General features: G+C 40.4%; 1 protein-coding gene across 4 annotated transcripts in view; it reads right to left on the bottom strand.

The window, feature by feature from the left end:
* LOC146668798 (endonuclease V-like) overlaps positions 1–25,811 on the bottom strand; it is a 68,493-nt gene that overhangs the window by 30,996 nt on the left and 11,686 nt on the right. Inside the window, exons 6-10 of one of the 4 annotated variants that reach the window (XM_085410818.1) lie at positions 23,848–23,916; positions 23,529–23,657; positions 21,706–21,762; positions 21,372–21,593; positions 6,656–6,725 (exon numbers count right to left, since the gene is read on the bottom strand). In XM_085410818.1, the coding sequence (XP_085266944.1) occupies positions 6,669–6,725; positions 21,372–21,593; positions 21,706–21,762; positions 23,529–23,657; positions 23,848–23,916 (534 nt within the window). In that variant the 3' untranslated portion in view covers positions 6,656–6,668. The other 3 variants (XM_085410817.1, XM_085410815.1, XM_085410816.1) reach the window with 3 other exon arrangements.

The raw sequence follows: 25,811 nt of genomic DNA, 5'->3' as shown, positions 1-25,811 counted from the left end.
AAGCCTAATAAGAAAAGGAAACAGGAGAAGTATAGAAGGGAGTCCTCGGGGGATTCAGACAAAAATGGCTTCATCATAATTCCAGCTTCAATTTCAACATTAAATTCAACAGGGAGCATTTTCTGTTTTCTGTTGCATGCACACACAAAACACAGAGACAAAGAAAAAGTGCAAAACAGAAACGGTGAAAGAAACAGCCCAACAAACAGTAATAATGCGGTGACACTACTCTGCACGCCGCGCCGACAGGATGTGACAAAGCATATTTGGATTTGGGGATGTTAGAGATAAAGAGAGATTGTAAATACACGCTGGGCAGCTCATTGGACACTTAAAAACACGATTCCATATATTTGATTATGAACAGAAGAAATATGAAAAATCTGATGGCCAAATGTTTGGATTTGCAGTTATTGTGAACGCCTACAAAACAAGCCTCGAGAACACACTGCACGCTTTAAAATGCAGGTTTAAGGCAGCATTAATCAGTGTTTTTTGCTGCTTGGGGCAGAATCACACAGAGGAGGCTGTAACCCAACCCTACTGCAGCTTTAACAAATGACACTGGTTTTTGACAACTTAGGTTGTTATTTGTGTGTCATGTACTCATCAAAGTGACACGTCTGAGAAAGCATCGAGAACAAAGCAATGAAATCTCACCCAACAGAAGTGAGCACACAATCAGACTGGCTGTTAAAAAGCCAACTGTTCAGCTAGACTATCTATATCACTTTAGTTCGAGGTAGAAAATGAGCACAGCTGAAATGTCAATAAATTTTATTGCACGGGAAAAAACTGTGTTTACGTCTCCGTTTTCTCTTTCCAATTTGTATGTTTAGCCTTTTGGTTTGCTGAAAACTTGTTTAACCCTCTGCTCGTGTAAATCAGTGGCTCACAAATGATATCGGCTTACTCACTAACAATCATCTCTAACTGTACTCCTTCACATTAACTTAAATTGTAAATTGATGGTGTGCGTGCAGCAAAGAGAATGAAAATGAGGAACAGATGGACACAGAGAGTAAGAGGAAAAAACTATCATTACAGCTTTGTGCCCCTCATTCACCTGAACATGTTTTATTTACTGTCCCTCAGAAGCAGAGTTGGCGTAAGAAGTGTTTGTTCTACAGTCTGGGTCAGTCTGGGCCGAGCGCCTGACACACACAGCCGGAGGCTACAGTCCTGCAGGACACACTGAGCCGCGGCGCCCTCTGCACGCAATGATGAAGCAAACTTTGGGATATTGTGTCGACCTGAAATCTAACAATGATACTAAATTTGAACTTAAAGCAAGACTTTTGATCTAAAATAATCTCTCTGTCACAAATGACATGTTTCAAAAGTAAAAAAATCCCTGTTTGATTCAATGGACTCGAGGTTTTTGATGCTACAGTTCAAAGTAACTGAAGTTAGCTAACATTAGGAAACTCCTCTACCTGTGCTACTGTTTTTCAGTCCCTTTAACCTATTGGTAAATGTGGAGTTTATGTACTTATAGTGAGTTAACTGTAGTTTTTGCCCACATACAGAGCAGTTTACTCTGCATATTGTTTCATTTCATAATTTTCGTTGCATTTTCTAGGGCTTCCCATATGGAAAAGAAATAGTAAAAACATATATGATTTACTCTTGAAAGTGGCCACTTTCATGAGTAAATCATATATAAATCATATAAGGCTTACATGATTTACTCATGAAAGTGGCCACTTTCTCATTACTTTCATATATTTTTTTAGTAAGTGTACAAAACATACAAGTTTCATTATATAATTTTTCAAGGGATCTTATATGTGTTTTCACTCTTGTATGCTTTTCATACAAGTTTCATACAAGACAGATAAAAACTTTATAAGATTTATATATATCTTTTCCATATGGGTTGTGTAGCCAACAGTAGTGTTTAGCAAGATTTAGTTATTAACAGGCCACCTTAATTGAGACTAGAAACAGAGGAGAGGTTTCTGACACAACTTCAGCCACCCCACGGTCTGCTGTGATAGGACATGACGATGTGAAGCAGTTAAAGTTCCAGTAAAACTTACAGAATCTGCAAAGAGCAGAAAAATGTGAAAAACGACCAGTTGCATGAACATATACATCTGCCACCGCGGCACCATCAAGGATGGGCTGGTCATGTAAGCACATGGTTTAGAGTCAGGCGATGGGGAGTGTCCAGTGAAACAAATCTGGGTGGTTACAGCGCCATAAGGTGTTAAGATGCATCTGAGCAATGGCGCTTTACGTTTTGCACCAGCCATACAAATCCACTTAACTCATTTACATATGCTCTTTAAAATGTTGCACAGGTATTCTTAGCTTTCTAAGAAAAACATTTAGGCCATTTACACTAATATTTTCTGACTTTAATTTGCTGAAGAGAAATGAGAGCTAATTTACTTTGCTAAAGTATTAAGTTCACATAACGTATCTTTTTTAAGTACGGCACATTAAAAATGAGTACATTTCTACAAAGATATATTTGTGTGAAGAAGCATAAAAAATCTCTCCTAACACGTGCCAGACTCAAAAAAAGATGTTAGCTTAACTCCAATATAACGCAGTCTGGGCACAAACACACATCTTCGCTCATGACGGGCCAGTTAATCAGTCCAAAGTGAGCTGAGACTGAGTGATTGTGTTTAAAAGATGTCAGAATGACAGCCGGTGATGGGCGGTGGTACCTGTGTTTCTGAGGTGGAAGAATAGAAACACCAAATGCCTCTGTAGCTCCGTCCTCCAGTTAATACTCATGCTGAATACTACCAGCAACAAGCTGTGTCCTTGTACTGCTATAAGTTTTTAATGAGTGCGGCTGCTCCCAACAGAGCTCATCGGCCCAACCTTGGCCCGACTAGTTCTCCAACATTATCCTTGACATTTTAGAAATGTTTTTGTAAAGGGCAGTAAAATTTGTCTAACAGCAGGGTGTAGATTGAACTGATCTCACTAACTCAAACTGAATAGTTTGCAGATGGCTTATTGAAAGTTTGTGACAATGCTACAACGGGGCTATCAGAAGATGAAACAACAGAACCTGGACATACTGTAACTCACTAATACTAGCACTCAACCTGTTCAGCCTGTGGCTCATCAGCTTCTTCCCTCTGTCATCTTCTCTCGTATGGAGATGCACATACTTTCCAGCTCAATCTTTCTTCCTAGCCAAAAGTCCTTTTCTCCTTCCTTAGTGTCCAGCCTCACATGCTTCTCCCTCTATCCAGAGGATACAACAAACACATTCATGGCAGTTTCTTTCACCGCATCAGCTGTACTTTCACAGTCATCTGGCAACTCCTTCCTACCACTCAGAGCTTGTCTCAAGTCCTTCCTGGACTCTTGCACAACATTCTTCCGTCTTCAGCTTCCACCATTTAATCCTTAACGTCTGCCTTCACTTGCTTCCTCTTCTTGATTTCCGAATCCATCCTACAGACTGTCATTAAATGTTGCCTAGCTACAGTCTTCCCTTGACACCACCGTGGAGTCTCCTTTTTCAGAATGCACCTTCTGCATAAGATGTAGCCCACCTGTGTGTCACCCTGTGCTCCTCCTGGTTCTTGAATTAATCAAAAGATCAAACTAATCTATATTAATCTTATACTTGGGGACTTGGGGAATCCACATAGTTTATAATTTTTCTGAAACAAGCTATGCTTTCCCTGCTCCCTTTAAACTTTACTTACTAAACTAGTTTTCTCTCTGTCTCGTTTTAATCGACAACATTATTATGGAGCACAAAAAATAAATGCTCACCAGAAACTTCACTAGTTATAGTCTGACCCAATTCTCTGGGTGGTCCAAAGACATGCATGGGGTTAGGTTATCTGGTGATTCTGAATTGGTCATAGGCATGAATGTGAGTGTTAATGGCTGTCTGTCACTCTGTATTAGCCCTGTGACAGACTGGTAACCTGTCCAAGGTACACTCTGCCTCTCGCCCTATGGCAGCTGGAATAGACTAAATCCAGACTTGGATTTTTACAGTAATTCCCATGTAAAATACACAGCACCAAGTAGACCACTGAGCCCCCTCAGCCCATAGATGAAGGGTTACATAAAACCCTACTGTAAACATAATGGATACTGTTATGATGACTGTCATTTACTTTGTGCTGTGTTTAAATGCAGAACTCAGACGGCAAAACAGCAGAAAGACAAACTGAAGCCGAGGCAGAAGCAAACTGTCATGCAGAGTAAATCACAACAGGTAAGCACATCCAGCATATCTCGCTATCACTCACATTACTGATAAGCTTTTATCGTCTTGCCTTGACTCCTTTCCTTTTCTGTCTTACACAGCCATTGATTTGTTTTTCCACACTCTTGCTCTGTCTCTCTCCTTCTGCAGCTCCTGTTGTTTCCCTCCTTTATTGGATCTCCTCGTCTCCTCTCCTGCTGCTCCATCTTTCATGTGTCTCTCCTCTTTCCGACAGACACAGAGACTATTTCTCTTCCTCTGCCACCCAGGGACAGAGTCTTCACAAGGTTAGATATTTTAAATCAGATAGACTAGCACTGCCGGAGTAGCAAGTGTCCAAAACGGGTCAAAATTAGAGCGCTCCTTTAAATGATATTGAACAGAAATACCTCACAAGTCTAAAGCTTCAAACACACTTGGAAAAGAGCTCATAAATCATTGGAGTCACGCAAAAATAAAAAATGATAACGATAAAAAACAAAATTGGATGATGAAATATTTTAGGCTTATGTTTTGATCACATTACGTCTGATCCACCACAAACGGAAAGAGAAGAGAAACAAAACAAAAACAAAACAGAAGAAAATGAATGGATGGATGAACAAACAGTACAAATTATTTAGTTAATTAAAAACTGGCATCAAAAAGAACCTATTATGCTCTTGAAAAATGTGTATTTTTAGCTTTAAACCTTAAACGAGCACTCTTTCAATTGGCTGCCCCTAAAAAAACAAAAGCGATGGAAACCTGCAGATCCTGGAGTAAAAAAGTTTTCAGAAATCGAGCACTGAAATCAGTCTGATGCTCAGACAGACAATAAGGAAAGCATAGTGGATCCACTTAAGTGTTGTGGTAGTGGGGTGTGGTTTGTGGCTCAGCTGTGGGAGGACAGAGGGGGCGGGTGGTTCAGGGTGCACTGCTAGGGGATGCTGCGTGGAACACCTGTTACATAACGTCCAATCAGCCTCCTCTATTCATGCAGTAGCACGTTGGGACCAGGTGGAGGAGCTACAGTGAGGAGGAGAGTTGACGGCAGCTGAAAATTCAGTATCGAGGCACAACGCCCAATCCGAGCACTGTGCAACAAATAAAGAGCACAGCAACTATTGTGTCTGTGTGTGGTGTTAGGAAGGTGGTTCTCACCTGCTCCTATGCAACATCCCTTTTTTCTGATAGAAAAACATTTCAAAGTAGCAATTTCCTACAAAATGTTCAGCATGCATACAAATCATAGTCTTGCTATTCTTTAAATGAAGCGTTTACCTGCCTAAAGTGTGTACTTCAGCTCAAACCACTAAGGTACAGTGCATCTGATCAAATGTGCCTGCAGTGAGTGAGAGAGTGAGAGGGTAAAGCTGGGTTAAGGCCTGGAGGAACCCGCTGTAGCCCTGCCTGCTCAGCACAAAGCCTCTCTCGCTGTCTCAGTCTCTTTGTAGAGAGGGTGATCAAAGTGTGGAGCGCGCTCAGAGGATTCACAAAGTCAGGAAGCTTCTGAGCGGATGAACACGGACATCCCATTATGTTTCCAAGTAGGGTATCAAGGGACGTGAAGGTGCACACATCCTCAAGCGCGTGAGTGTGAGCTCGCTCGAGCATCTGCACTCCAGACCTAAAGGTTTGATTCTGTGCACGATTAAAAATACTCGGGAAAATGAAAGATGATTGCGTTTTCGAAGCATCTGAGTGTGCTAACTGTCTGCAGCTTTGATCCGTAATGAGGAAGGTAGGGTAAGATTCGGCAGCGCTGCCTGTTATTTCAGATGAGAATCAGAGGATCAAAGGCTTTTTCTCTCCTCATCCTTGCCTCTCTCTGACTGCCTGTGTGTCTCTGCTTCACCTGAAGTGTCCTTGGTTCACCTCTGGCCTGTCCACACCCCCCTGAAAATGCAGAGAACCCGTCAAAGGCTCTTCAACATAAACTTGTCCACTCTTCTGTGGCAGGATGGAGTTATTTCCTGTCACAGAAGACAAGCTGTAGGACTGCTGCTTCACAAATACTGTAGATGACCTCTGACCTCCCTGAGGATGAAGGATAAAGCTCAAATATTTTCTTACAGACATCGGCATTTGTGCCGTGCAGTCCATAAATGTTTGGAACAGTTTTACGGGTTCTTTCCTGCCGCTCTCCCTTCAATGCTTGAACTAATAAGCAGTAAGAAAACTGACTCTGAGACAATTTCAGTTTTCTGAAGACAACTCTATCTTCTGTTTATTCATCTACATAATAGATTTGCTTAATTCCGGCAGCAAATTAGATGAGAATGATGAGGCTTTGTACCAACAATCTGGGCTTTACTTTTGGATTTGGGGAATTTCCTTTGAGTCACTGGCTTTAAAGCTTTTTTTAAGACTGTAAATTACTTTAGCGATGAAGTCACTACACATACTTTGGAGTGTGTATGTGTGAGCGTGTACAACAAAGTGTGAGACCCACACGTGTAAGATTTTTACGCTTACCTCATTCTCTGAATCACGTATCTGCAGATGGGAAGTGTATGCGAAGGTATTCTCTGGAGCGACAGTCGGCCTGCGGAGGAGGAGGGGGAAGATGAGGATGAAGTGAGAAAAAATGAGATTCCACATTTAACACAATGTCCCAAACTGTGTTCAGCAGCGGAGCTGCGATCCGAGGTGAGCAGGAACGCCCTTACACCCCGAAGTCATTCCTCAGAAGTTTGAAGTTAAAATTAAGTGCCTTGATGCTGACTTTGTACAAATCTCTTCTGTTTGCTACCAAATCTGGCAAACAAGCTAAATGATACAGCAACTGTTTGCACATACGTTTCTGAGGCAGCATTCTCAAACATCATTAGATTTCAGAAATTTAGTTTTGGGTGAATTAAAATCTCCAATTCTTAAATAGCAGCTCTGACTAAACTAACAGAAGAGACAACACGTGCAATATGATCAAGGGGCCAAAAACTTCCCCAGTTTGTTACTTCGGGACAATCTGATATCTTATATTTAAATATGTAAATGAGACATGATCTATTATCTGACACCACAAAAGCTTTTCTTCATTGTCCTTCAAAGTGCAGGTTTGCCTATGCTTCCTTCCTTTCTTTCTTTTGGAATCAGCTCAGAGTTTGGGTTTAGGATACAAACACTCCCTACTTGGAAAACCAGGCTTGGTTAACGCTTCTATTTTCTGTCATTTACTTGTGTCTACTCTCCTGTACTTTCTGTTTTTTGTTCATGGCCTTTCTTTGCCCCTCTTTTCTGTCTTCTCTTTCCTCTCCCTGCGCCTGGTTCTGCCAGAGGTCTCTTCCTTTTAAACGGGGGTTCTTCCTCGCTTTCATGAACAAGTGCTTGCTCAGATGGGATCAGGAGATCATTGGGGTTTTCTCTTTAATAGAGTCTTTGCTGCTGACATTATAGAATACCTTGAGATGACTGCTAAGGGGAACTGGTGCTACAGAAAGAAAATTGATTTGACCTTGCTGTGGGTCGGGGGGTTGGGGGTGGGGGTGTTCAGTCACTGTTAGTTTAATGTTTTTATAACACTTAAATGTACACACACATGTCCTTGACACATTTTTCTCTAATACTCTGCAGGAAAACATGTTATTTCAGAACAGCCACAGTCTCAATGTGAGACGATACCAAAACAAAATAGGTGAAAATGAGTTTATGAGGTAAGGTTTAACATTCACGTTTTTTCAAGCATCTTGGTATATTCATCAGATTATTGGTTTATTTGTTTTGCACTTGCATAAATTTCTGTCTAAAAAGTGACTTGAACATACCTTTTTTAAATTTGTGTGTTTTGTGGATATACAAATAAATCAATCCCACACTGGAAGAATAGCAGTGTTACCTGACATAACAGCAAAAAGTATAAAAAATAAAGAAAGAAAGAAAAGATAAAAAAACAAAACAAAAACCTCAGTTTGATAGTTTTTGGTTAATTTGTGACTTCTTTCCAACACATCAAACAGAAGTTACACTCACCAGCGTTTGATCAACGCTTTGATTCAGTGAGGCTGTTTCAGTTCATTACGCCACACTGATGTGAAATACTTGCGGGAAAGCGGTGGAGTGTGGGTGTGTTGAGGGAGACGAGCACTTTTAAATCAAAAGTGAAGCTGCAGTGTGAGACAAACGAAATAAAAAATAAAATAAATACACTTGACAAAATGTAAATCATTATGTTTCTCCCAGTGCAACATGCTTACCGTAAAGCTGGGATTTTCTTAAGACTGGAAAACTAATAACTGAATCACCTCTATCACTCTGCTGAATACTTCTCATGCTGCCTAAGGCTACACTTAAAGGCATTTTAGCCATCGGCACGCTCATCTAATCTGAATGTGGTGACGTCACTTTTCCAAACTGAACTGTGGATCTGTTGCCCTTTTATGGTGCTCGTTGAAAGACGATCGTTGAAAGTTCTCACAAAGTCGTCCAGCCACTCTGACGGAGCTGTGTGTTCAGACTGTGGTTGGAAAAGAAGGAGCTGATCACATTGATGAACCGGTAACACTACTGATCCACTACTGCTGCACTACTGGGCTCCAGTTTCACCTGCTAGGTTCCTGTAGGACACTCCCACAAAAGACATTCTTTTTCTCAAGTGTTAGATAAAGATAACCCTTTATATGTGAACAGACACGGAGTGTAGCTCATGTTAACAGCTCACAGATGGTTTATTAGCATGGATGTAGGCGGCTTCCAGCTGTGAACAGTGAAGCCAATGAGGAAGCGCTTTAATCCTTTTTCATAAGAACTTAGAACTTAATTTATTGTCATTGTACAGTTGCCTGCACAACTAAATTAGGTAGCAAAACCACAAATATGCAAGAAAGTGACAAATTTCAAAACAACAATATAAAAACACTATATACACAATACACAATATATATATATATACACTTTATACGATGTATAAGTTACAATAAAAAAGTATAAGTTACCAAAGAAAAATGGGATTATTGCACATTTGCCAAGATATTGCACAGAATAACTGTATGGGGGTCTGCTCACGCGTACACACCCACATCCACCCACGCTGACATACACACACTCAGGTTACCATAAGTTCAAAGGGGAAGGCCGCAGGTTTGTCAGTGTTCTGGTGCACTGAGAGTTCTGACAACCCAAAGGTAGAAGCTGTTTTTAGTCTGTTGGTTGGATCTGAACCTTTTTCCAGAGGGCAGGATGTTGAATAGGTGGAGGTTAGGATGGAGGTGGTCTTTTAAAATCGCCCTGGATTTGGAGAGACATCTATAACTGTCAATGGAGTCCAGGGAGGGGAGTGGACGGCCGATCACCTTCTTTGCAGTTCTTATGAACTGCCACACATATACTACGCTGAAGAATGGGTAACACCCTGATGGCATTACTTGAGAAAAGTAATTAAATTTACTTCGGAAAGTTTTCTCACAGTCTTCTTACTTTTACAGCATTGAGCCCTCTGATTTTTTCTCTCTCATGCAATCAGCAAGCAAATGAGTTTCAAGGAGCATCCCTAACTTTTATAAACCAAGCATTTCCTGCTCTACGTATGATTATCACACTGCACCTGTTTGATCAACAGAAAACGGCAGTAAAAATGCAGAGAAGAATCAGTTTAAAACTGGTTCGCTCTGGCCACAGCTCTGCCAAGGTGGGAGCTCAAGAGGTGAACAGATGTGCACCGTTGGCTCTCTACAGGGGCTTTCGATACATTCAGGCCACACATATACAAACACTCACACAAGAAGAGCAAAGGCTCTGGTCCAGTGGCCCACGGCAGGTCTTTATCCTCCAACTGCCCCAAAGGCCCTTAAGCCCTGCAGCTATGCCTGCATGCTCTGCTCTGTCTTCCCTTGAAATCCATCCTTCCTTTACCAATTCATCCTCCCTCTACCTGGAATTCACCTCTCATCAAGCCAAATCCTTTGTATCACTCTACTCAAACTTTTTCCTCCAAACCTCAACCTTTCTCCCCCACGCCTCTCTCATGTCCACCCCAGGGCTTCCTCTTATGCTTCTTTCCAACTCTCCTCCAGTTTCTGTCTATGAAGGTCCACAGTCCAGTGACTGCAGCACCAGAATGTCAGACAGCCATATATTAACATTTAGACAGCCTTAGGGCCCGAAGGGGAGCTCCAATTTTAAACAGTCACATCCTCTCAGCACATTCAGAAAAGTTGCACAGTCCGACTGCTACAGCTGGCACCGGTGGAGCTCTGCTGTCAATCTTCACCCATGTTTTATCCTGTCAGCTGTTCGACGTGACTGTTTTACGGCTGTGTAGCCTTCTCGTTCTCTGAGTTTCTCCTCACAGGCATGTCTCTTTTCTCTTCAAATTCCACTAAAGACATCGTGCTGTGATGCTATCATTATCAAGTCAATGAGATGCTGCTCCACAGAGAATCTGGTTTTTAAAGCAGAACAAATGAGGAGATTCATGCTTGGACTATGAAGTTATTTACTTCGATTAATCTGTCAGGTTGTGTTATTTTTTTTTAATTGAGCCATAAAATGTCTAAACAAAAAATACACAACCCATTTGGCAAAGCAAACTGAAATATGTTCAATTTTCAAAGAAAGAAAGATTAATCATTTGAGTCTCTGTCAGACTGCCAAACAGCTGGTTTACCATCTTAGTCCAAAATAAACTATTGTGAATTGTATGCTTGAAAAACTGTGTTGATCCCCTAATTGAGCTAAATGGAGATAATGAACGGAGGAACTAAAAAAGTATTATATCTGCTATCTACCAGAAACCCTGCATGAGAATAGTTTAATGTTTGCACATAAATTAAGCTTTACCGTGCACGACAGCCCTACAGATGATCGTGCAGAGACACGCTGTGTCGTAGAAAACATACTTTCTAACCAGGAGCGTGGGTTTCACGTTGAATCGCATTTGTCTGCATTTTTGTTAAACATTTGCAACTTCTAGAATCATTCGATCACATACATTTAAAGCACCTAAACACTAAACAATACCACAACATGTGTAAAGGTAAAGCAGCGGTCATAGTGTGTGTCATGTCAATTACAGACTGTATGTAAAAGATGGGCTTAGCTATCGCTGGACCACAGCGCCACCCACTGCCTTCTGGATTCTGCATTTTGACGACTTGTCCTTATCATTTTTGTACTGGTTAACACATTTGCCTCATATGCGTAAGATCAAAACCAGGAAGAGACAGAAACCCAGTTGCAGGATAAATGGGAGGTTGTGTCAGGAAGGGCATCCCCAAAATCTGTGCCAAATTAAGCATGTGGATCAATCTGTTGTGGGGAAAGTATCTTTTTATCATTGTTGGTCACTGTCGTGTTTTCGTTTGTTTGTCTGTTTTTTTGGGTGGTGTTTAGAGCCAGAAGTGCCCATATTTAATGTGCAGTGAAAAAGCCTCATTACTTGCATAAATACACTTTGTAAGTGAAATGCAGAGGCGTGTATCTGCTAATTAGTCTGTGAAGGTTCTCAGTCATCCAGGTCATCGTAGTCAAAGGAGCTTGCAAAGAAAAGCGAGAAGCTTCTTCTCGGATGAGAGGTGAAACGTCTTCAAGTAACTTAAAGAAGTCCAGACGCTTTTCTTTGCAAGCTCCTTTGACTATCTGCTAATTAGTTGTAAGTAACAAACTAATAAAATACTAGAATTTCATTTACTAAACTGGAGCACCACCAAACGCCAAACAAGCAGTTTTGTTTGTTAGATAATTCGATATAAAATGTTCCAAAAGGTCAAGTTTAGTGATGTGATTTAGGGAAGGTGAGGCATCGCAAACAGCGATCGGCTGAGGTAGCCTGTGCAGCACACCTGTCAATCAAAGCAGCCACGCCCCTAACAACAAGACCTAGCAGCATCCAAAGAGATTGGTTTTGTACCCCCCCCCCCCGGACACGTTTTTCTGTGTATTTTTCCATGAAGTTCTTGGAAAACATTTTGGATACTGGACTCCATGAATACTTTCACTATTACAGCATTATCATGTGAGGTCTATGCTGCCCCTTCAGGATGTGCCAAAAAGTCCCTCGATGATTCCTGACATCCACAGGATGCAGTGAAGCCTCGAGCATTTTATGTACTCAAATATTTTAGTGTTGCCTACAAATTCAAAACTGGCCTTTAAATAATATGTAAATGTGTTGCTTTATTCAGCAGATTTTACACTTAGCTTAATGATAGATTCTTGATCTCAATGGAACTAATGAAGACAAATAATGATTACATTTATAAAACCAAAGCCTGGCTTGTAATGACTTCTAAATTTATTCCAGAAACTGCCTAAAACCCAAAAGTCAGCACATGCACGAAAACAAGTAGAAGTAAAGGGAAATCCATGTGAGCAAAAGCAGGCACTGAAAGTTTCAGTGGGACAGCAGGGCACAGACAGGGTGGAGCACGGTGATGATGTGAAGTCCCTGTAAGTACGACTCTTCTTAGTTAGCGAGTCTCAGCGGTCTCACAGAGTCTGGTTCTTTTCTGTCTGCATCGTTTGTGAGGACCGACATGCACGGGTGTGCTGGCATAGTCATGTGTGTACGTGCATGCACGCGTATGGGTGTATTTGTGTTACTGTTGAGGTGACAACAACCAAAAATACACTAGCTCTGCAGGCCTGAATTATTCAGAGAGTGGAGACAGAGCTGCGGGTGGCGGGGGGTGGAGGTAGATGGATGGATGAGAGGTGGTGGCGGGAGAAGAAAAAAAACAAGTACAGCAAAGACGAACAAAGTCAAGAAGAGCAAGAAGCGAGAAAGCTGAGAAAGTGGGCACTCGTCAAAAGCACAAAACACACATGCCATAAACATATTTTGTTGCAGTCGGCAGAGGGTCTAGAATAAATTCATGCATCTGTAGACTGAAGGTCTTAAAAAACAAAATATAAAGCTATATCTCTGTACTTCTTACACAAAATCTTTCTGGGTTTCAATAACTGCACACAAACCATGCATCAGCAATATCTCTCAAACACATGCATACCTCCTCCTTCTCTTCCTCCATCTCTTTTATTCTATGCATGCAGGCTCCCCATTGCCAATCACTCACATTGAAATTCCATCTGTTTTTGCAATCTGGGAGCACAGCTGTCAAACATTTCTGTCTCCCTGGCCGACGCGGGGGGATATATCAGAACCCAAAAGGGAAACTGGAGCGTGGAGTCACATATAGCGCCTCTTAGCATGGGAAATGCGTGCATCTTACATCCAAAGAGGAGTATAGGACTGCCAGGGAAGATGTTATTAGCATTGCTGACTCTGCAGGAAGGCTGTTCAGATGTAGTGTAAATAAAATTATATTGTATGAGAAAAAGAAAAAGAAATAATACAAACTTTATGATGCCTTTTAAGAATGTTATTTGTGTTAACTAAGTTTTACAGAAGCACACAGCAAGTCAGATGTAACATCTGTAGGAGGAGCAGGAACATAATTAGCTACGTGTGTTTTGTAAAGCATCCTGGAAAGGAGAGGTCTGGAAACTCGCTGTTACTGTACATCTCAGCCAAATCCACAGAATCCTGTTACCAGTGGATGTCTTCCCATTAGTGTGTGGAGGAGGAAAGTCTGCATAATAATGGATTTCAATCCCTCAAGTAGGCTTTGTTTTCCTTTTTTTCAAAATTTCTGCCTAAAAATCATCCTCCGAATCTGTCAGTTATGGCTACACAACCATACGGCCAAAATGAAAGATACGGGGCTGGATAACCTTGGATAATGTTGGAAGTCTCGCCACAGTGGGATTTGAAGTAGTCCAACAATCACTTTTTCAAGAAAACAACATATACCATTGCTTCAGTGATGTGTTTGAAAAATTCAATGCAGCTCCACCAAATTAGATGCAATAGAGGCAAAGCACCACCATCACCACCAGCTGAAGTGATGACAGCTTGATATCTTACAGTACTTGATCTATTCTCTCAGTGAATACTTGAACACGTGATAAGATTAAGATTTCAAACATCACAATGTTCATTTACAATTTCAGAATAAGGCAAAGTTTGCTCATTGGCTAACAGCTTGTGATTAACACATTTTATAGTTGTAATACCACTAGTCTGTATTACTAATAGTAGTACAAAAAGTAGTAATAGTTGTACCAAAATAAGAAGGAAGCATCAGAGAGGCCAGTTACATCCGAGTGAAGCCGTCTGACAGGATATAAATATGTTTGTCATGGAGCATTAGCAGCATTAGGTTTCACTGTTGTCCATTAGCGCTTTTAACTGACTGCTGATGAAAAGGGTGGAAGGAGGAGGAGATCGACTTGTTGTGCGTATGTGCAAGGGATGTGTGTGTGCATGTATGTTTAGTGTCTGCATACAGCACGTCTGAGCGAAGACATCAGCAGTGTGAGCACAGATGCATTAAGAAAAAGCTGCTCCTGTGGTTGTATTTTTTATTAATGGATTTCCTAATAGATTTTTATATGATTTTTCAGTTTGCTTTTAACTGGAACATACTTAGTGAAGCTAAATACTAAAGCTACTTATATTATTTTGGATGCAAACACAATTGCTGGTTCACAGAGAAATGTCCTTACAGTTATATTCTCTCTGGGTAGCATGACGTGAATACAAGTCAAAAGAAAATATTAGAAGTGGTAATTATTTATCAAGCTCAACTGGTGAATGAAGCATCATAAAAGATGAAAGATAAAAGAGCCTGAAAAGGTATGTTTTCTTAAAACATAATATATGACACTAAAAAGAGTGAAAAAGCACAAAAGATCACCTTAGACAAGAATATTCATGAAATGGAGTCTGCCAAAACTCACAGTTTCAGAAATCATTAGGTCGGTGGTAATTAATGTTTCTCATTCATCATTTAATAAATGCAATCCATTATTGCACCTCCCAGTTATTGTCTCCATTCATCATTTCATCCATAACATGTCAAAAAATAAGAAAAAAGCTCCACTATAGCACCCGAGCTCTACATTATGGTATTTTTGGTCTAGCTTTCTTAAAACAGCAGTCCAAAACTGAAACATATTCAGCTTTAATTATATAAAAGAAGCAAACAAACCTGCAACTAATTAGAGAAACAGGAACTAAATCACTTGGTGGGTAGAGGTGGCTGTGGCTCAGGGGTAGAGCAGGTCATCTACTAATCGGAAGGTTGGTGGTATCATCCGTGCTCCGGTCTGCATACCAAAGTATCCTTGGGCGAGATACTGAACCCAGAGTTGCTCCCAGTGTGTTCACTGGAGTGTGAATACGTGTAAATAGAAAAACACTTTGATATGTTTGGAAAGTGCACAAAGTTACCATTGAGATTGTTTTGGTTGGTAAAAAAATATTGTTTTGTGCCAAAACGTGATGCAAATGCCACAGCTGAGGTTCCTGTTGAACGTTCGCCCTCATTGTGTTACAGTAAAACTCGGCCTGTCTTGTCTGGCAGCTTTTGCAATCAGAATTCGGATCTTAGACCGATGTTGTGCCACACACGTGCTGTAAGGTCTTGCCCGAACACAAAGAAGTACATGGAGTGGCTTAGCCAGTCTCCAGACCTCAATCCTACAGAAAACATGTGAAGGAAGCTGAAGCTTCGAGTTGCCAAGCGTCAGCCAAGAAACCTAAGACCAAAACCCTCCTTAGATGCGTGAAAACCTGGTGACCAACTACAAGAAACGTCTTACCCCTGTGCTTGCTGAGGGTTTCTCCACCAAGTACTAGGTCATGTTTTGCTTCACGATCAAATACTTACTTCACTGTCATGCAAGTTAATTGATGACTTTTACGTACTGGATTTTTCCTGGATTTTTGGTATTTCTGATATGATAGATGATATATGATTTTTGATATTCTGTCTCTTGACTAAAATGAAACTACCATAAAAATTAGAGACTGTTCATGTCTTTGTAAGTGAGCAGAAATCAAATTGAGCCGGAGATAAAATAATTATTTCCCCCGCTCTATATGAAGCTATACATCTTAACACTGCAATCTCTGCGAATTAGAGTGAGCTGCATCTCTCTAGACAATGAACGAAACCCAGAAAAGCTTTTACATTAGATTAGATTTGTGGTTTTTGATCTGCAACATCCCTCTGATGTGTTAGCCTCCTTTATCTGCCCTCTGCTTGCTCTGCTCTTGATGTCATGGTGACCGCAGGGGATAAGCTGAGGCAGGTGTCTGCTGGTCTTTTACCTCCATCACATGTTGAAGCGTGGGATACCAAAGGAGTGTGAGAATTTAATGGAGTGAGGGAGCACAACTGACCTGAGGCGTGAATTAGCTCTGTGTGTGTGTTTAAGTCTTTCCACGCTAACATTCTGCTGCAGTACATTCACACATGAGCCTTCACTGCAGAATCCAACCATGATGTCATCTTTCCCTTTCAACTTTTTTCTTTGTGAATCTCTAAAGCTGCTGAAGGCGGGGTTTATTTCAGTCGTGATGCAAGGTGAGAGGATTTTATCAGGCGCGGGACAGAAGAACAGAGAAGAACACAAGAATTATAGAACACAGGATTCAGATGCGCTTGTGTTTAGTTTGAAGACATAAAAAAATCCAAGGTCATTTTACAGACTTATAACTGGAATAACCAACGAAATGGGAAAAAGCCCCACAGATATTAAAATCGGCTTTCCTTTAGTTTCATAAATAAGAACATTTGCTGCCTCTTTCCATCATTGTATGCTAAAAAGAACAGTTCAGTTTAACGTTTTTAAAAATAAAAGGACCATTTTTGTCATGATGGAGTTTATCAGTCTTTCAGTTTGATATTACTCATGTTAACGTTTGGTTCTTCTTTCCTTTTATTTATAAGCCTTCCTGTGTGTCCTCTGTATATCTTACTCTATCACCTGAATTTTTATTTTACAATATGTTTATGTTTAGTTCTCTCTGTTTTCCTGGTATTAGTTTAGTATTTCAGTTGTCGGTATTCTCCCTCTGTTAAGTTCTCATTTCTGTGTTGATATTGAACACTTCCTGTTTTATATTAATAATGAGTTTCTTCTGTTTAACTCTGTTTAATTTGACTTTCTCCTGTCTCAGTGTTTTGTTTGTCATCACATGTTTCTTGCTCCCCAGCTGTATCCATTTTCCTTGTCAGCCCTCAGTAGTTCTCGCATAAGTAGCCTTATCTTTCATTTGCTCGTTGTGCAGTCGTACCGTTCCCCCAGGTGCTCGTTTCCCTATTTCCCTTATTAAAGGCTTTGGATTCTAATCAGCCAAAATAAATGGTTTGTTCTTCAAAATTCTACCTCAACTCTTGCATTCAGGTCCTAAACCTCCACACTGCATGACTTCATATTCAGAAGTGCAAAACTTTTTTATTTTGGGGAGGTGGACATAACTTGAGTTCTGAATTATATGATTCAATGCGAAAATAAAAATCAGTTGATCGTCTAACTCAGAGAAAACAGAAAAAAACAGACTGAATCACATTATTTCAAACTGGAATAATAGTAATAGAGTTATTTTTAGAAGGTACACATGCAACAAAATTTCGATGTTCGTAGGCACAATTTCAGCTAAGACATGATTATGAAAAATACAATTCAAATGAGAGGAGCATGGATGAATTACATTTTTAATGGGAGCATGATAAATTATATCAACATCTATGGATCATTAATGATTAAACAGCAAGGAAATCTGCAATATTTATAATATTGAATAGCACAAAAGAATATATCAGTGATTAAACAAAATATGCAGAGCAACTATTCAAACCATTAATTGCCAGACATGCCAGCAAGAATTTAATTAAAGTAAAGAAACTAGTTAGATTCAGGTTAACAATATTAGAAAAAACTGTTGCTATGTGGTGACAATCTTAATAATGGCTTTTTTCTGCAACATGTTCGTGGATAGACTGATCAGCGCCTGTATGTGGCTTTATGAATTACAAATACACAACAGTGCCTTAACAGATTTACACTTTTATTACGTTCACAGGGTTGGTGGGCCTCTGCAAATGGAAATCGGAAATCCCAGTTGAGGGTTACGTTCCACATGTAACTATAGATGTGTTTTTTTAATATATGTTTTTTTTACACATATATGCACTGATGAGCACAACTTGCCATGTTGTTGTCAACAGGTTGTATTCTGATATTTTTTAAAAAAAGTTAATTAAATAAGATGATTCATTAAATAAGACATTTTTTGCAGATAAATCACCATTGTGCAGCAACTATATCACTATTTGTGAACGTATTTCTAAATTTTTGCTTCAAGTTAATGAAGCTGTAACTAGAGTCTGAATTTAAGTGGCTAATATGAATTTCTGTGCACGTAGACAGCAACTGATTTGTAACAGACAAGAAGTTTGCACTTTATTACTGTTTGTCACAAACAAATTTGATGTAACTGCTAACTTGTCCCTATTTAATTGAAAACTGATAGCAGACTGACATCTAATTGCTGTTTTTCCTAGCATGACTTTAACATAAAGGCTGTGCTCTCTGATTACTAATTTGTAAGCAATTAAATAACTGGTTATTTGTATAGAACAATCAACACATTACTTTTTCCATTGCAACAAAAAAACAATTTGAATACTCTAATGTGGTTCTTTGTAATCACTGGAGGGAAAAAACTGTGAGGTCTAAAAGTGAAGATAGAGTTGCTAAACTGGGGACACAAAATAAAAGAAATATGTAGGACCAGCCCTTTGTCCTGAAGCCAAGAAGCACATCCTCTGAAATCATGAATTATCTCACATTTGTAGTTTTCATGGATCAGACTGAAATCAGTAATTAGGTTTCTCATTTCTCTCTCCATTTCTTTCACAATAATGCCCTGGTTGATCTTATACTGACATTTTTAACAGTTATGCAGCACCTGTTCAGGAAGAGTGTCACACGTGTCACCCCAGGCTATCATAAACTCTGTGTTTTGAAAACAGGACAGCTACATTTATGACATTTAAAATCTGTTTGTATGTATAACTCGTTGTAGGTTGCAGCTTATTCAGGAACTGCTCGTCCAAACAACACAAGTGACTGAAATCATTGGTGACAGCAAAGACAAAAAAATAAATACAATGAAAGGCAAACGTGTCAACCTATCTTTCTGAGAAAGGGCCAGTGAGTGATGCAGTTTTCTAAATGCTAGAACTTTTTGGCAGGCGCTCATTAATATTTTACACCCTTCAGTCTTTTTAAGCGTTAAGGTGCGAGAGACTTGGAAAACTTGGACTCGTGTTAGTGAATATCCCCTGAGGCCTGTGTGTTTATGTTTGTCCTTCCCTTTACATACTGAGTGGAGACAGCACGTGTCACTCTAAAGAGAAAAACAGGTTATAGAGGACAACTTTTAGCCAAATTATGAGAAGTTCTTATCTAAATAACATCAAACTCAGCACAGCAGTTCCCAGCAACACACAGTGCATCGAATGAACTGTTGCTAAGCTACAAGAAGAAAAGACAGGTGGACAGAGAGGGATTTCTTGAATTATTCGTAACATCCAACAAGCAGTTTTTCACTCCAACCATCTCACATGGTCATGACATCTGGGTATGACCAGTTAATGTCACAAACATTTGTGTGTCACATGCTCCAAAGTAACACGTTACTGCAATCACCATTCTTAGTGACGTAATAATCTAAATGCAAATATAAAAATCTGTAATCACACTATAGTTACAATTATTATTACTTGTATAACAAGAGTTTATTAGTTATCTGCACGATGGGAGGATAGGACAAAAAAAACACGTCTTTTTCTGCCTGGTAGGGGGAGGAAAATGGTGAAGCAGTTTATGACTTGGGAATGATGTTAAACCTGAGTGCATGCTGACCCCAGCCCAGCAGCCAGAGCCTGAACTTTAACAGGTAGAGACATAGTACACATGTAAACACTAAAGAAAAGTCGTATGTGTGCCCTCAATACGACACTGGTTTGTGTCGGTGAGCAGTATGTAGCATAATGGTTATATTGTTACCTAGTAACTATGTGATGGTGTGTTTCAGGTCATGTTATGGAGTAACATCAAAATAATGCAATAATTAGTGTAACAATTTACTTTCTCAGGTAAATTTTTAAGCAACGTAATGCACAACTTTTAAGAAAAGTAACAAGTAATGTGTAATATATTTTGAATACAATCAAGTGAAATGAGTTTTGTCTGTAGGATGGCAGGGCTCAGCCTTACAGATGAGGAGCTCAAACATCCACAGAGAGCTCAGCTGTTACTTCTTTTGTGTTAAAAGGAGCCAAGTGAGACGGTTCAGTATCTGATCAGGATGCCTCCAGCGCACTTCCATTTGGAGGTTTTGTTGGGCACTTTGAAGACCCAGAAGAAGATCTGGAACCCACTGGAGAGATTATATTGTTGGGACCCCCTAAGAGTTACTGCAAACCCATGCTGGGGAGAAGGACATCTGGAATACGCTGTTTAAACTGCTGTTACAGCAACCCGACGAGATGAGATGAGCAGAAGATAATGGTTTAAATGTCTGGCCCAGTACATTAAAGATAACATTTCAGTCAGGCTGAACCATCAAAGGATCAGATCTCCACTTCCTCCCACTTCGCCTTGAAAATCAAGGCACAAATATCTGTATGTTGTTTGTTGATTTCAACTCAGCACTTTGGCCTTTAGCGCCACAATCTGACACTAGATGTTGGACTTCCTCAGACAGGAGCGTCACACCACAAACCTCCAGGTTTGAGTGTTCAGCCTCATCCTGTTCACACTGTTCTCCCACGATTGCATTCAGAGACCCAGAGAGAACTCTATTGTGAGCTCTGCAGAGAGCGCAACCGTTCTGGTGAGATTATAAACACTGATGAGAGGAAGAGAGGATTTACATCTAGAGGAAATCAATAATCTTACAGCATGGTACACAGAGAATAACCCACTGCTCAACATCAGCAAAGGTAAAGAGACAAGGAAGCAAAAACACCCTCACTGGAGCTGAGGTGGAGCCGACGCAGAACAAGAGGCTGACTAGATGGTCAGCCAAGCAACCTTTGGATGTGGAGTCCTACCAAGTATGTGCAAGTGTGGGACTGACACAGAATCTGTTTAAGTGTGGGTAGTTATATATATTTGCATCTTTCTAGTTTGTCCACGATGAACATTTGCACACAAAAACCTGTTTTCATTTTCTACTGTCAAACGTATTCAGTTATTCAGTCTTCCTGTCAGGTTGATCTCTTTTTGATTTTGCTTTTTTCATGAGATGTGACTGTGATTTCAAAAGCCTGAAGGATGAAAATTTGCCTGCCAGCGAGACGTAACATCGCAGCTGGATCTATGAAGGAGAAAGTACCTGTGGCAGAAGCCGGGAGAGAACACGAGGGCAATGCTGGGAGACACAGAAGGGAATGTGGATGTCAGAGACTGAAAGCAGAGCAGTTGGGCAAAGAAAGGAGGATGAAGAGGGAGGCACTGGTGACTGGACAGAGGAAGGTAAGATTGTTCCTGCTTCTCTCTGATGTCCACAGTCAGTCCCTGTTGCTGCCGGATGCCCCTCTCCCCACCAGCTAAAACACTTGAAATAAACACACACAGGAGGAGGTGAGTTAGCCGCTGCTACTGCAGCTCCTCTGGTGAAAAAACTGATAAAACTGATTTTGAGTGTGAGTGTGTGTGTGTGTGTTTACAGTGCAGTCAGGTGGCTTGCAGTAATCATATGGTGCACTGCAGAAGCACAGCACAGCCTAGTGGCAGAAAGAAAAAGATGAGGTGATGTTCCTCCTCTTCCTCAGGAAAACATTTAGTGGTTGTTTTTGCTATTTTATGTTGTGAGTAAAACTTTTAAGACATTTAAAAAAGCACTTAACTTTCTATCCCAACTTACCCCGTTACCAGTGCCAGCATGCACTGGGCAGGAGGCAGAGTACGATATAGCTGAGCAACAAGAGAAAAGGGACACTAAAAAGTTCATAGTGAACTTAATCGCCACCACTGGGCGACAATTCAGCTCACTTTATTGGGTTGTCTTAAATTTTTGCGGGCTGCAGTTAAACAAAAGGAATCAACAGCACATTGAGCCTCACGCATAAATATTTTTTATCGGTGGCATTTTCAAAACCAAAACCAATCAGTGCAGAGGGCTCATGGGAAATCAGTAATGTCTATCAGAAAAGAAAAAACAGTTGAAATCAGGTTAAAAAAAAATGTTGATTGTGGACACACCTCCAGCCTCCGTAAACATTTAATCAAAGGTTCGGTTGCCTCATGACAGTGTGATAAAATGCACTCTGGCTTAAACTGTATTTATGTTTCACTTTAAGGAGTGATGGAAGAACAAAAACAGCGTCTCACCTTTGCAAAGTAAAGGAGGAAGGAAATTGACTAGTGGTGAGGGGAGCACACTTTTATACAAATGTATCATTTTGCATCTATAATTAGCGAAAGACTCAATATTCACAAACCAGGAGGAAACTCTTTAAAATACAAACAAACAAAATGTAACTTAAATAGCAACAGATAACATACCAGTTATGCTCAAAACAACTGTAATATTTGTGCCTTTTTATTTTATTTTATTAATTTTGATATCAAGTATGAAAAGTATTTGGAAAAAAAAGTATTTTAACATATCAAAAATTACAATAATAATTAAAATGAAAATGTTCTCTCTCAGTTAAAATATTTAAATAAATAAATATTTAAAATTTAAATTAAAAAGATAATTGAGTGCATATTTTAATCTATGAAGGCTTACTTTGTAAGCACAATGCACTCTGTGTCAATGTGGTGAACTGGTGGCACTACAGAGCTGTCATTATGACAGCTGATTTTAGGTTTTTTTAAGTAACCAAAGCATGGTTACATGGCTCTTAGTCGAATAAAAGAGCTTTTACTTGTTGTTGGTCATAGGGAGCGTCTAAAGTAAGCAAAATATCATTGGCCTAATTAAAAAAGTTCACTCTGTTCATCATCCATTCATTTCTGTGCATCTCAAATATAATAGCAAAGTATGAACCATATACTTTCCAACTTTGCGAAGATCCTGTCTGCCTTGCAGTTAAAAATATCTTCAGTGTCACACTATAGCTTTGTTGCACTTGTGTCTGACAGCCGGCATCATCTTATCGTTTGAAACTGTCTGCACAGTTTTCTGCGCCGGGGCTGGAATTCATATAAAAATACAGCCAAAATTGGAACATCCCTAATTTGGCTGCATATATTCTTCTTCTCTCCATTTTTAAATTGTCTCCCAGGCCCTGCTGCCAATAAAGCACTGCATAGCGTGATGCTCACACCTCCTCGCTTCACAGCAGGACACTGTTACACAAGTGGTGAGCACTGCTCGCTCCCTGAAACAGTGTTCTGCTTCTAAGATGAGAAGTTCAACTTTTGTTTCTACTGTTCACAAAAAAGGCTTCTAGCGTTCCTGCAGCTGCTCTGCTGAACACTCATGATGGCTCAATGCACTTTTACAGTGCGTGTGTGTGTGTGTGTGTGCACATAGGCCCACCTGTCTGATTGGCTCAGGGACCCGGTATCGGCAGCATGCGTGTGTGAGGCGGACAGCTGTGTCCAGGCTGATCTTGTGGCCCACAGACACGTACACTGGCTTCGAGCTCTTGTCAGAGCTTCGCAGTGCCTGAATTCAAAGACAGAAGTCTGCTGTAACTTTTCAGCATTCATCTCGCTCTCCAGTTGTGATCATCATAAAGAATTTGTTGCGTTTGACTTTCAGCAGCGAGGGTTTTCTTTGAAGTCAGCAGCAATAACACAACACCTTTGTCAGAGGTATTTGTTTCTATTTTCTGTGCATCTGTCCTTTACCGCACCTTTCCGAGCACTTTGCCTGAGGCGCCTATGAGTGGGAAGCTGTCTCCTCCTCTTTGCAGAGCAGCTATCTGTGGAGGCAAAGAAACAAAAATCAAAGTCAAAACAGATGTACAGATGCCAAAACAAATAGCAGCAAGCTGAAACAAAGTATTAACCTCCTGCAGAGCCTTCACACTCAGACCAGATGCCTCCATTTTTGATTGAAGGATGCTGGACTCAAAGAAAGATTTTAAATGACCTCTTTCTTGATTTCTGTTAGAGCTAAAGTTTTGTTCTCACAGTCAAAGAGACGGTGCAAAGTCAGATGCAGTGATGCGGGCTGCTGTTGACAGGTGTGCTCTGGGTTATGGGCCAGAGCGATGAAGGGAGTTTAGCCTCCATGATGGATGGAGTGTCTGCTCTACTATGACTGATTACAGCAAGCAGCCAGCAGGGAGACAGGAGGGGCCGCACGGGGCATCCAATCCCGGCTGGGATGAGGCCAATAGTGTGTGTGTGTGTGTGTGTGTGTGTGTGTGTGTGTGTGTGTGTGTGTGTGTGTGTGTGTGTGTCTGTGAAAGACAGGAATAGGACTGAAGCCAGGGCACCAGAAGTCAGAAACACGGGGTAAGTCATCAATAACACACTAGTTTGAGTTACAGCCAGGCTATCAGTGAGAGAAGAGACAAAGAGAGACAAACAGGGAGAAGGAGATGAAAGCGAGAAAGGGGATAGAGTATGAGAGGAGGACCGATAAACTGGAGGTTAAGGGAGAGAGGAAGAAAGAGAGGAGAGACGACGAAGACCTGAGGGACTCTGAGCAACACAAAACTTCAACAGAGATAACATTTTCCAAAAGTGTACTGAGGACAAAAAGGAGGGAAAGAAACATTTTCTACCCTCTCTCATCCTGTCTCTTTTGTCTAAAGCTCGGCTCACACAAAGGCCCACTGCATCACTTCCAGCACAGGGACATCATGTTCAGCTTCAACTAAAAAAACAGCGAGCAGAGAGAGAAGGGCTTTCATGTTCACGGCATGTGCTTTAATGATGACAGAAGGCAGTCAATACAACCTAATGATTCTCCATCTTAACAAGTTATCCGTTGTTCTTATTCACTGCTAAAGATGAACAAACAGCTGTCTGTTTTCAAGGCCTTTGTTACTTTGCTTTACTGACTATTACTGTATATAAAAGATGAACTTAATCATAGTCACACATTGTATGTGGACTAATGTCTTAAAGCCTCGCATCTGGCATTCTGCCCGTTGTTTTCTTCGGTGACACACTTTTGACAAGAGGCTGGAGGTCTAAAAATCAGCCAATGCTTACTCGTTCGCTTTATTAGCAAAGTGAATCTATAAGTGCAGCACTGCTCATAACACTGGAATTTCACTCTCCACAACTGGAGGTTAGACGGTGTGTTAGTACAAATCAAGCCATATTAAGCAGATAAGTGCACAAACACAACTGGGATTGAAATTAGATGAGGTGAAGCAAAATGCTATTTTTATACCTAAAATACAATTTAAATAGGTGAGTTACAGAAAAAACACAACTCTATGTGCAATAAAGCTTCAAATATAAAGTTGGCATGTTAACCACGTACTGTAGGCAGGTGTAGCTTTCTGGTCTGAGTGAAGCCACTGTTTTCAGGGCAGCAGAGGGTGACTCCTCCGGTTTAAAGTCTGGCTGTATAAAACTGTGAAATTCCCCTCCTGCTCACATCAATAAACACTTTACTGATGAGTTTAAGATGTCTTTGATGTAAATTAAGGTCGTCATAGGACTCAAAAAGGATGATAAAGCAAGTTGAGCTTTAGGAAGGTATACCTTGTGATTAACAGCCATCAATATTTGGTCTCATCCACAAGTTTTCACATTGGCTGGGACTTTACTAACTAATCGCTGATGTCATGTTGGCCATTCCTAACTTTATCATATGATTTTAAGACTGAAGTCTAACTTTTGTATTCAGCCTCAA

Source organism: Rhamphochromis longiceps, linkage group LG6, assembly GCF_057381845.1.
Source record: "Rhamphochromis longiceps isolate RC_006_pf linkage group LG6, R_longiceps_female_GT1.1, whole genome shotgun sequence".
NCBI classification, from domain to species: domain Eukaryota; kingdom Metazoa; phylum Chordata; class Actinopteri; order Cichliformes; family Cichlidae; genus Rhamphochromis; species Rhamphochromis longiceps.
The sequence above is the reverse complement of the archived record's forward strand: the minus strand, read 5'-3'. Positions and strand labels throughout refer to the sequence as shown.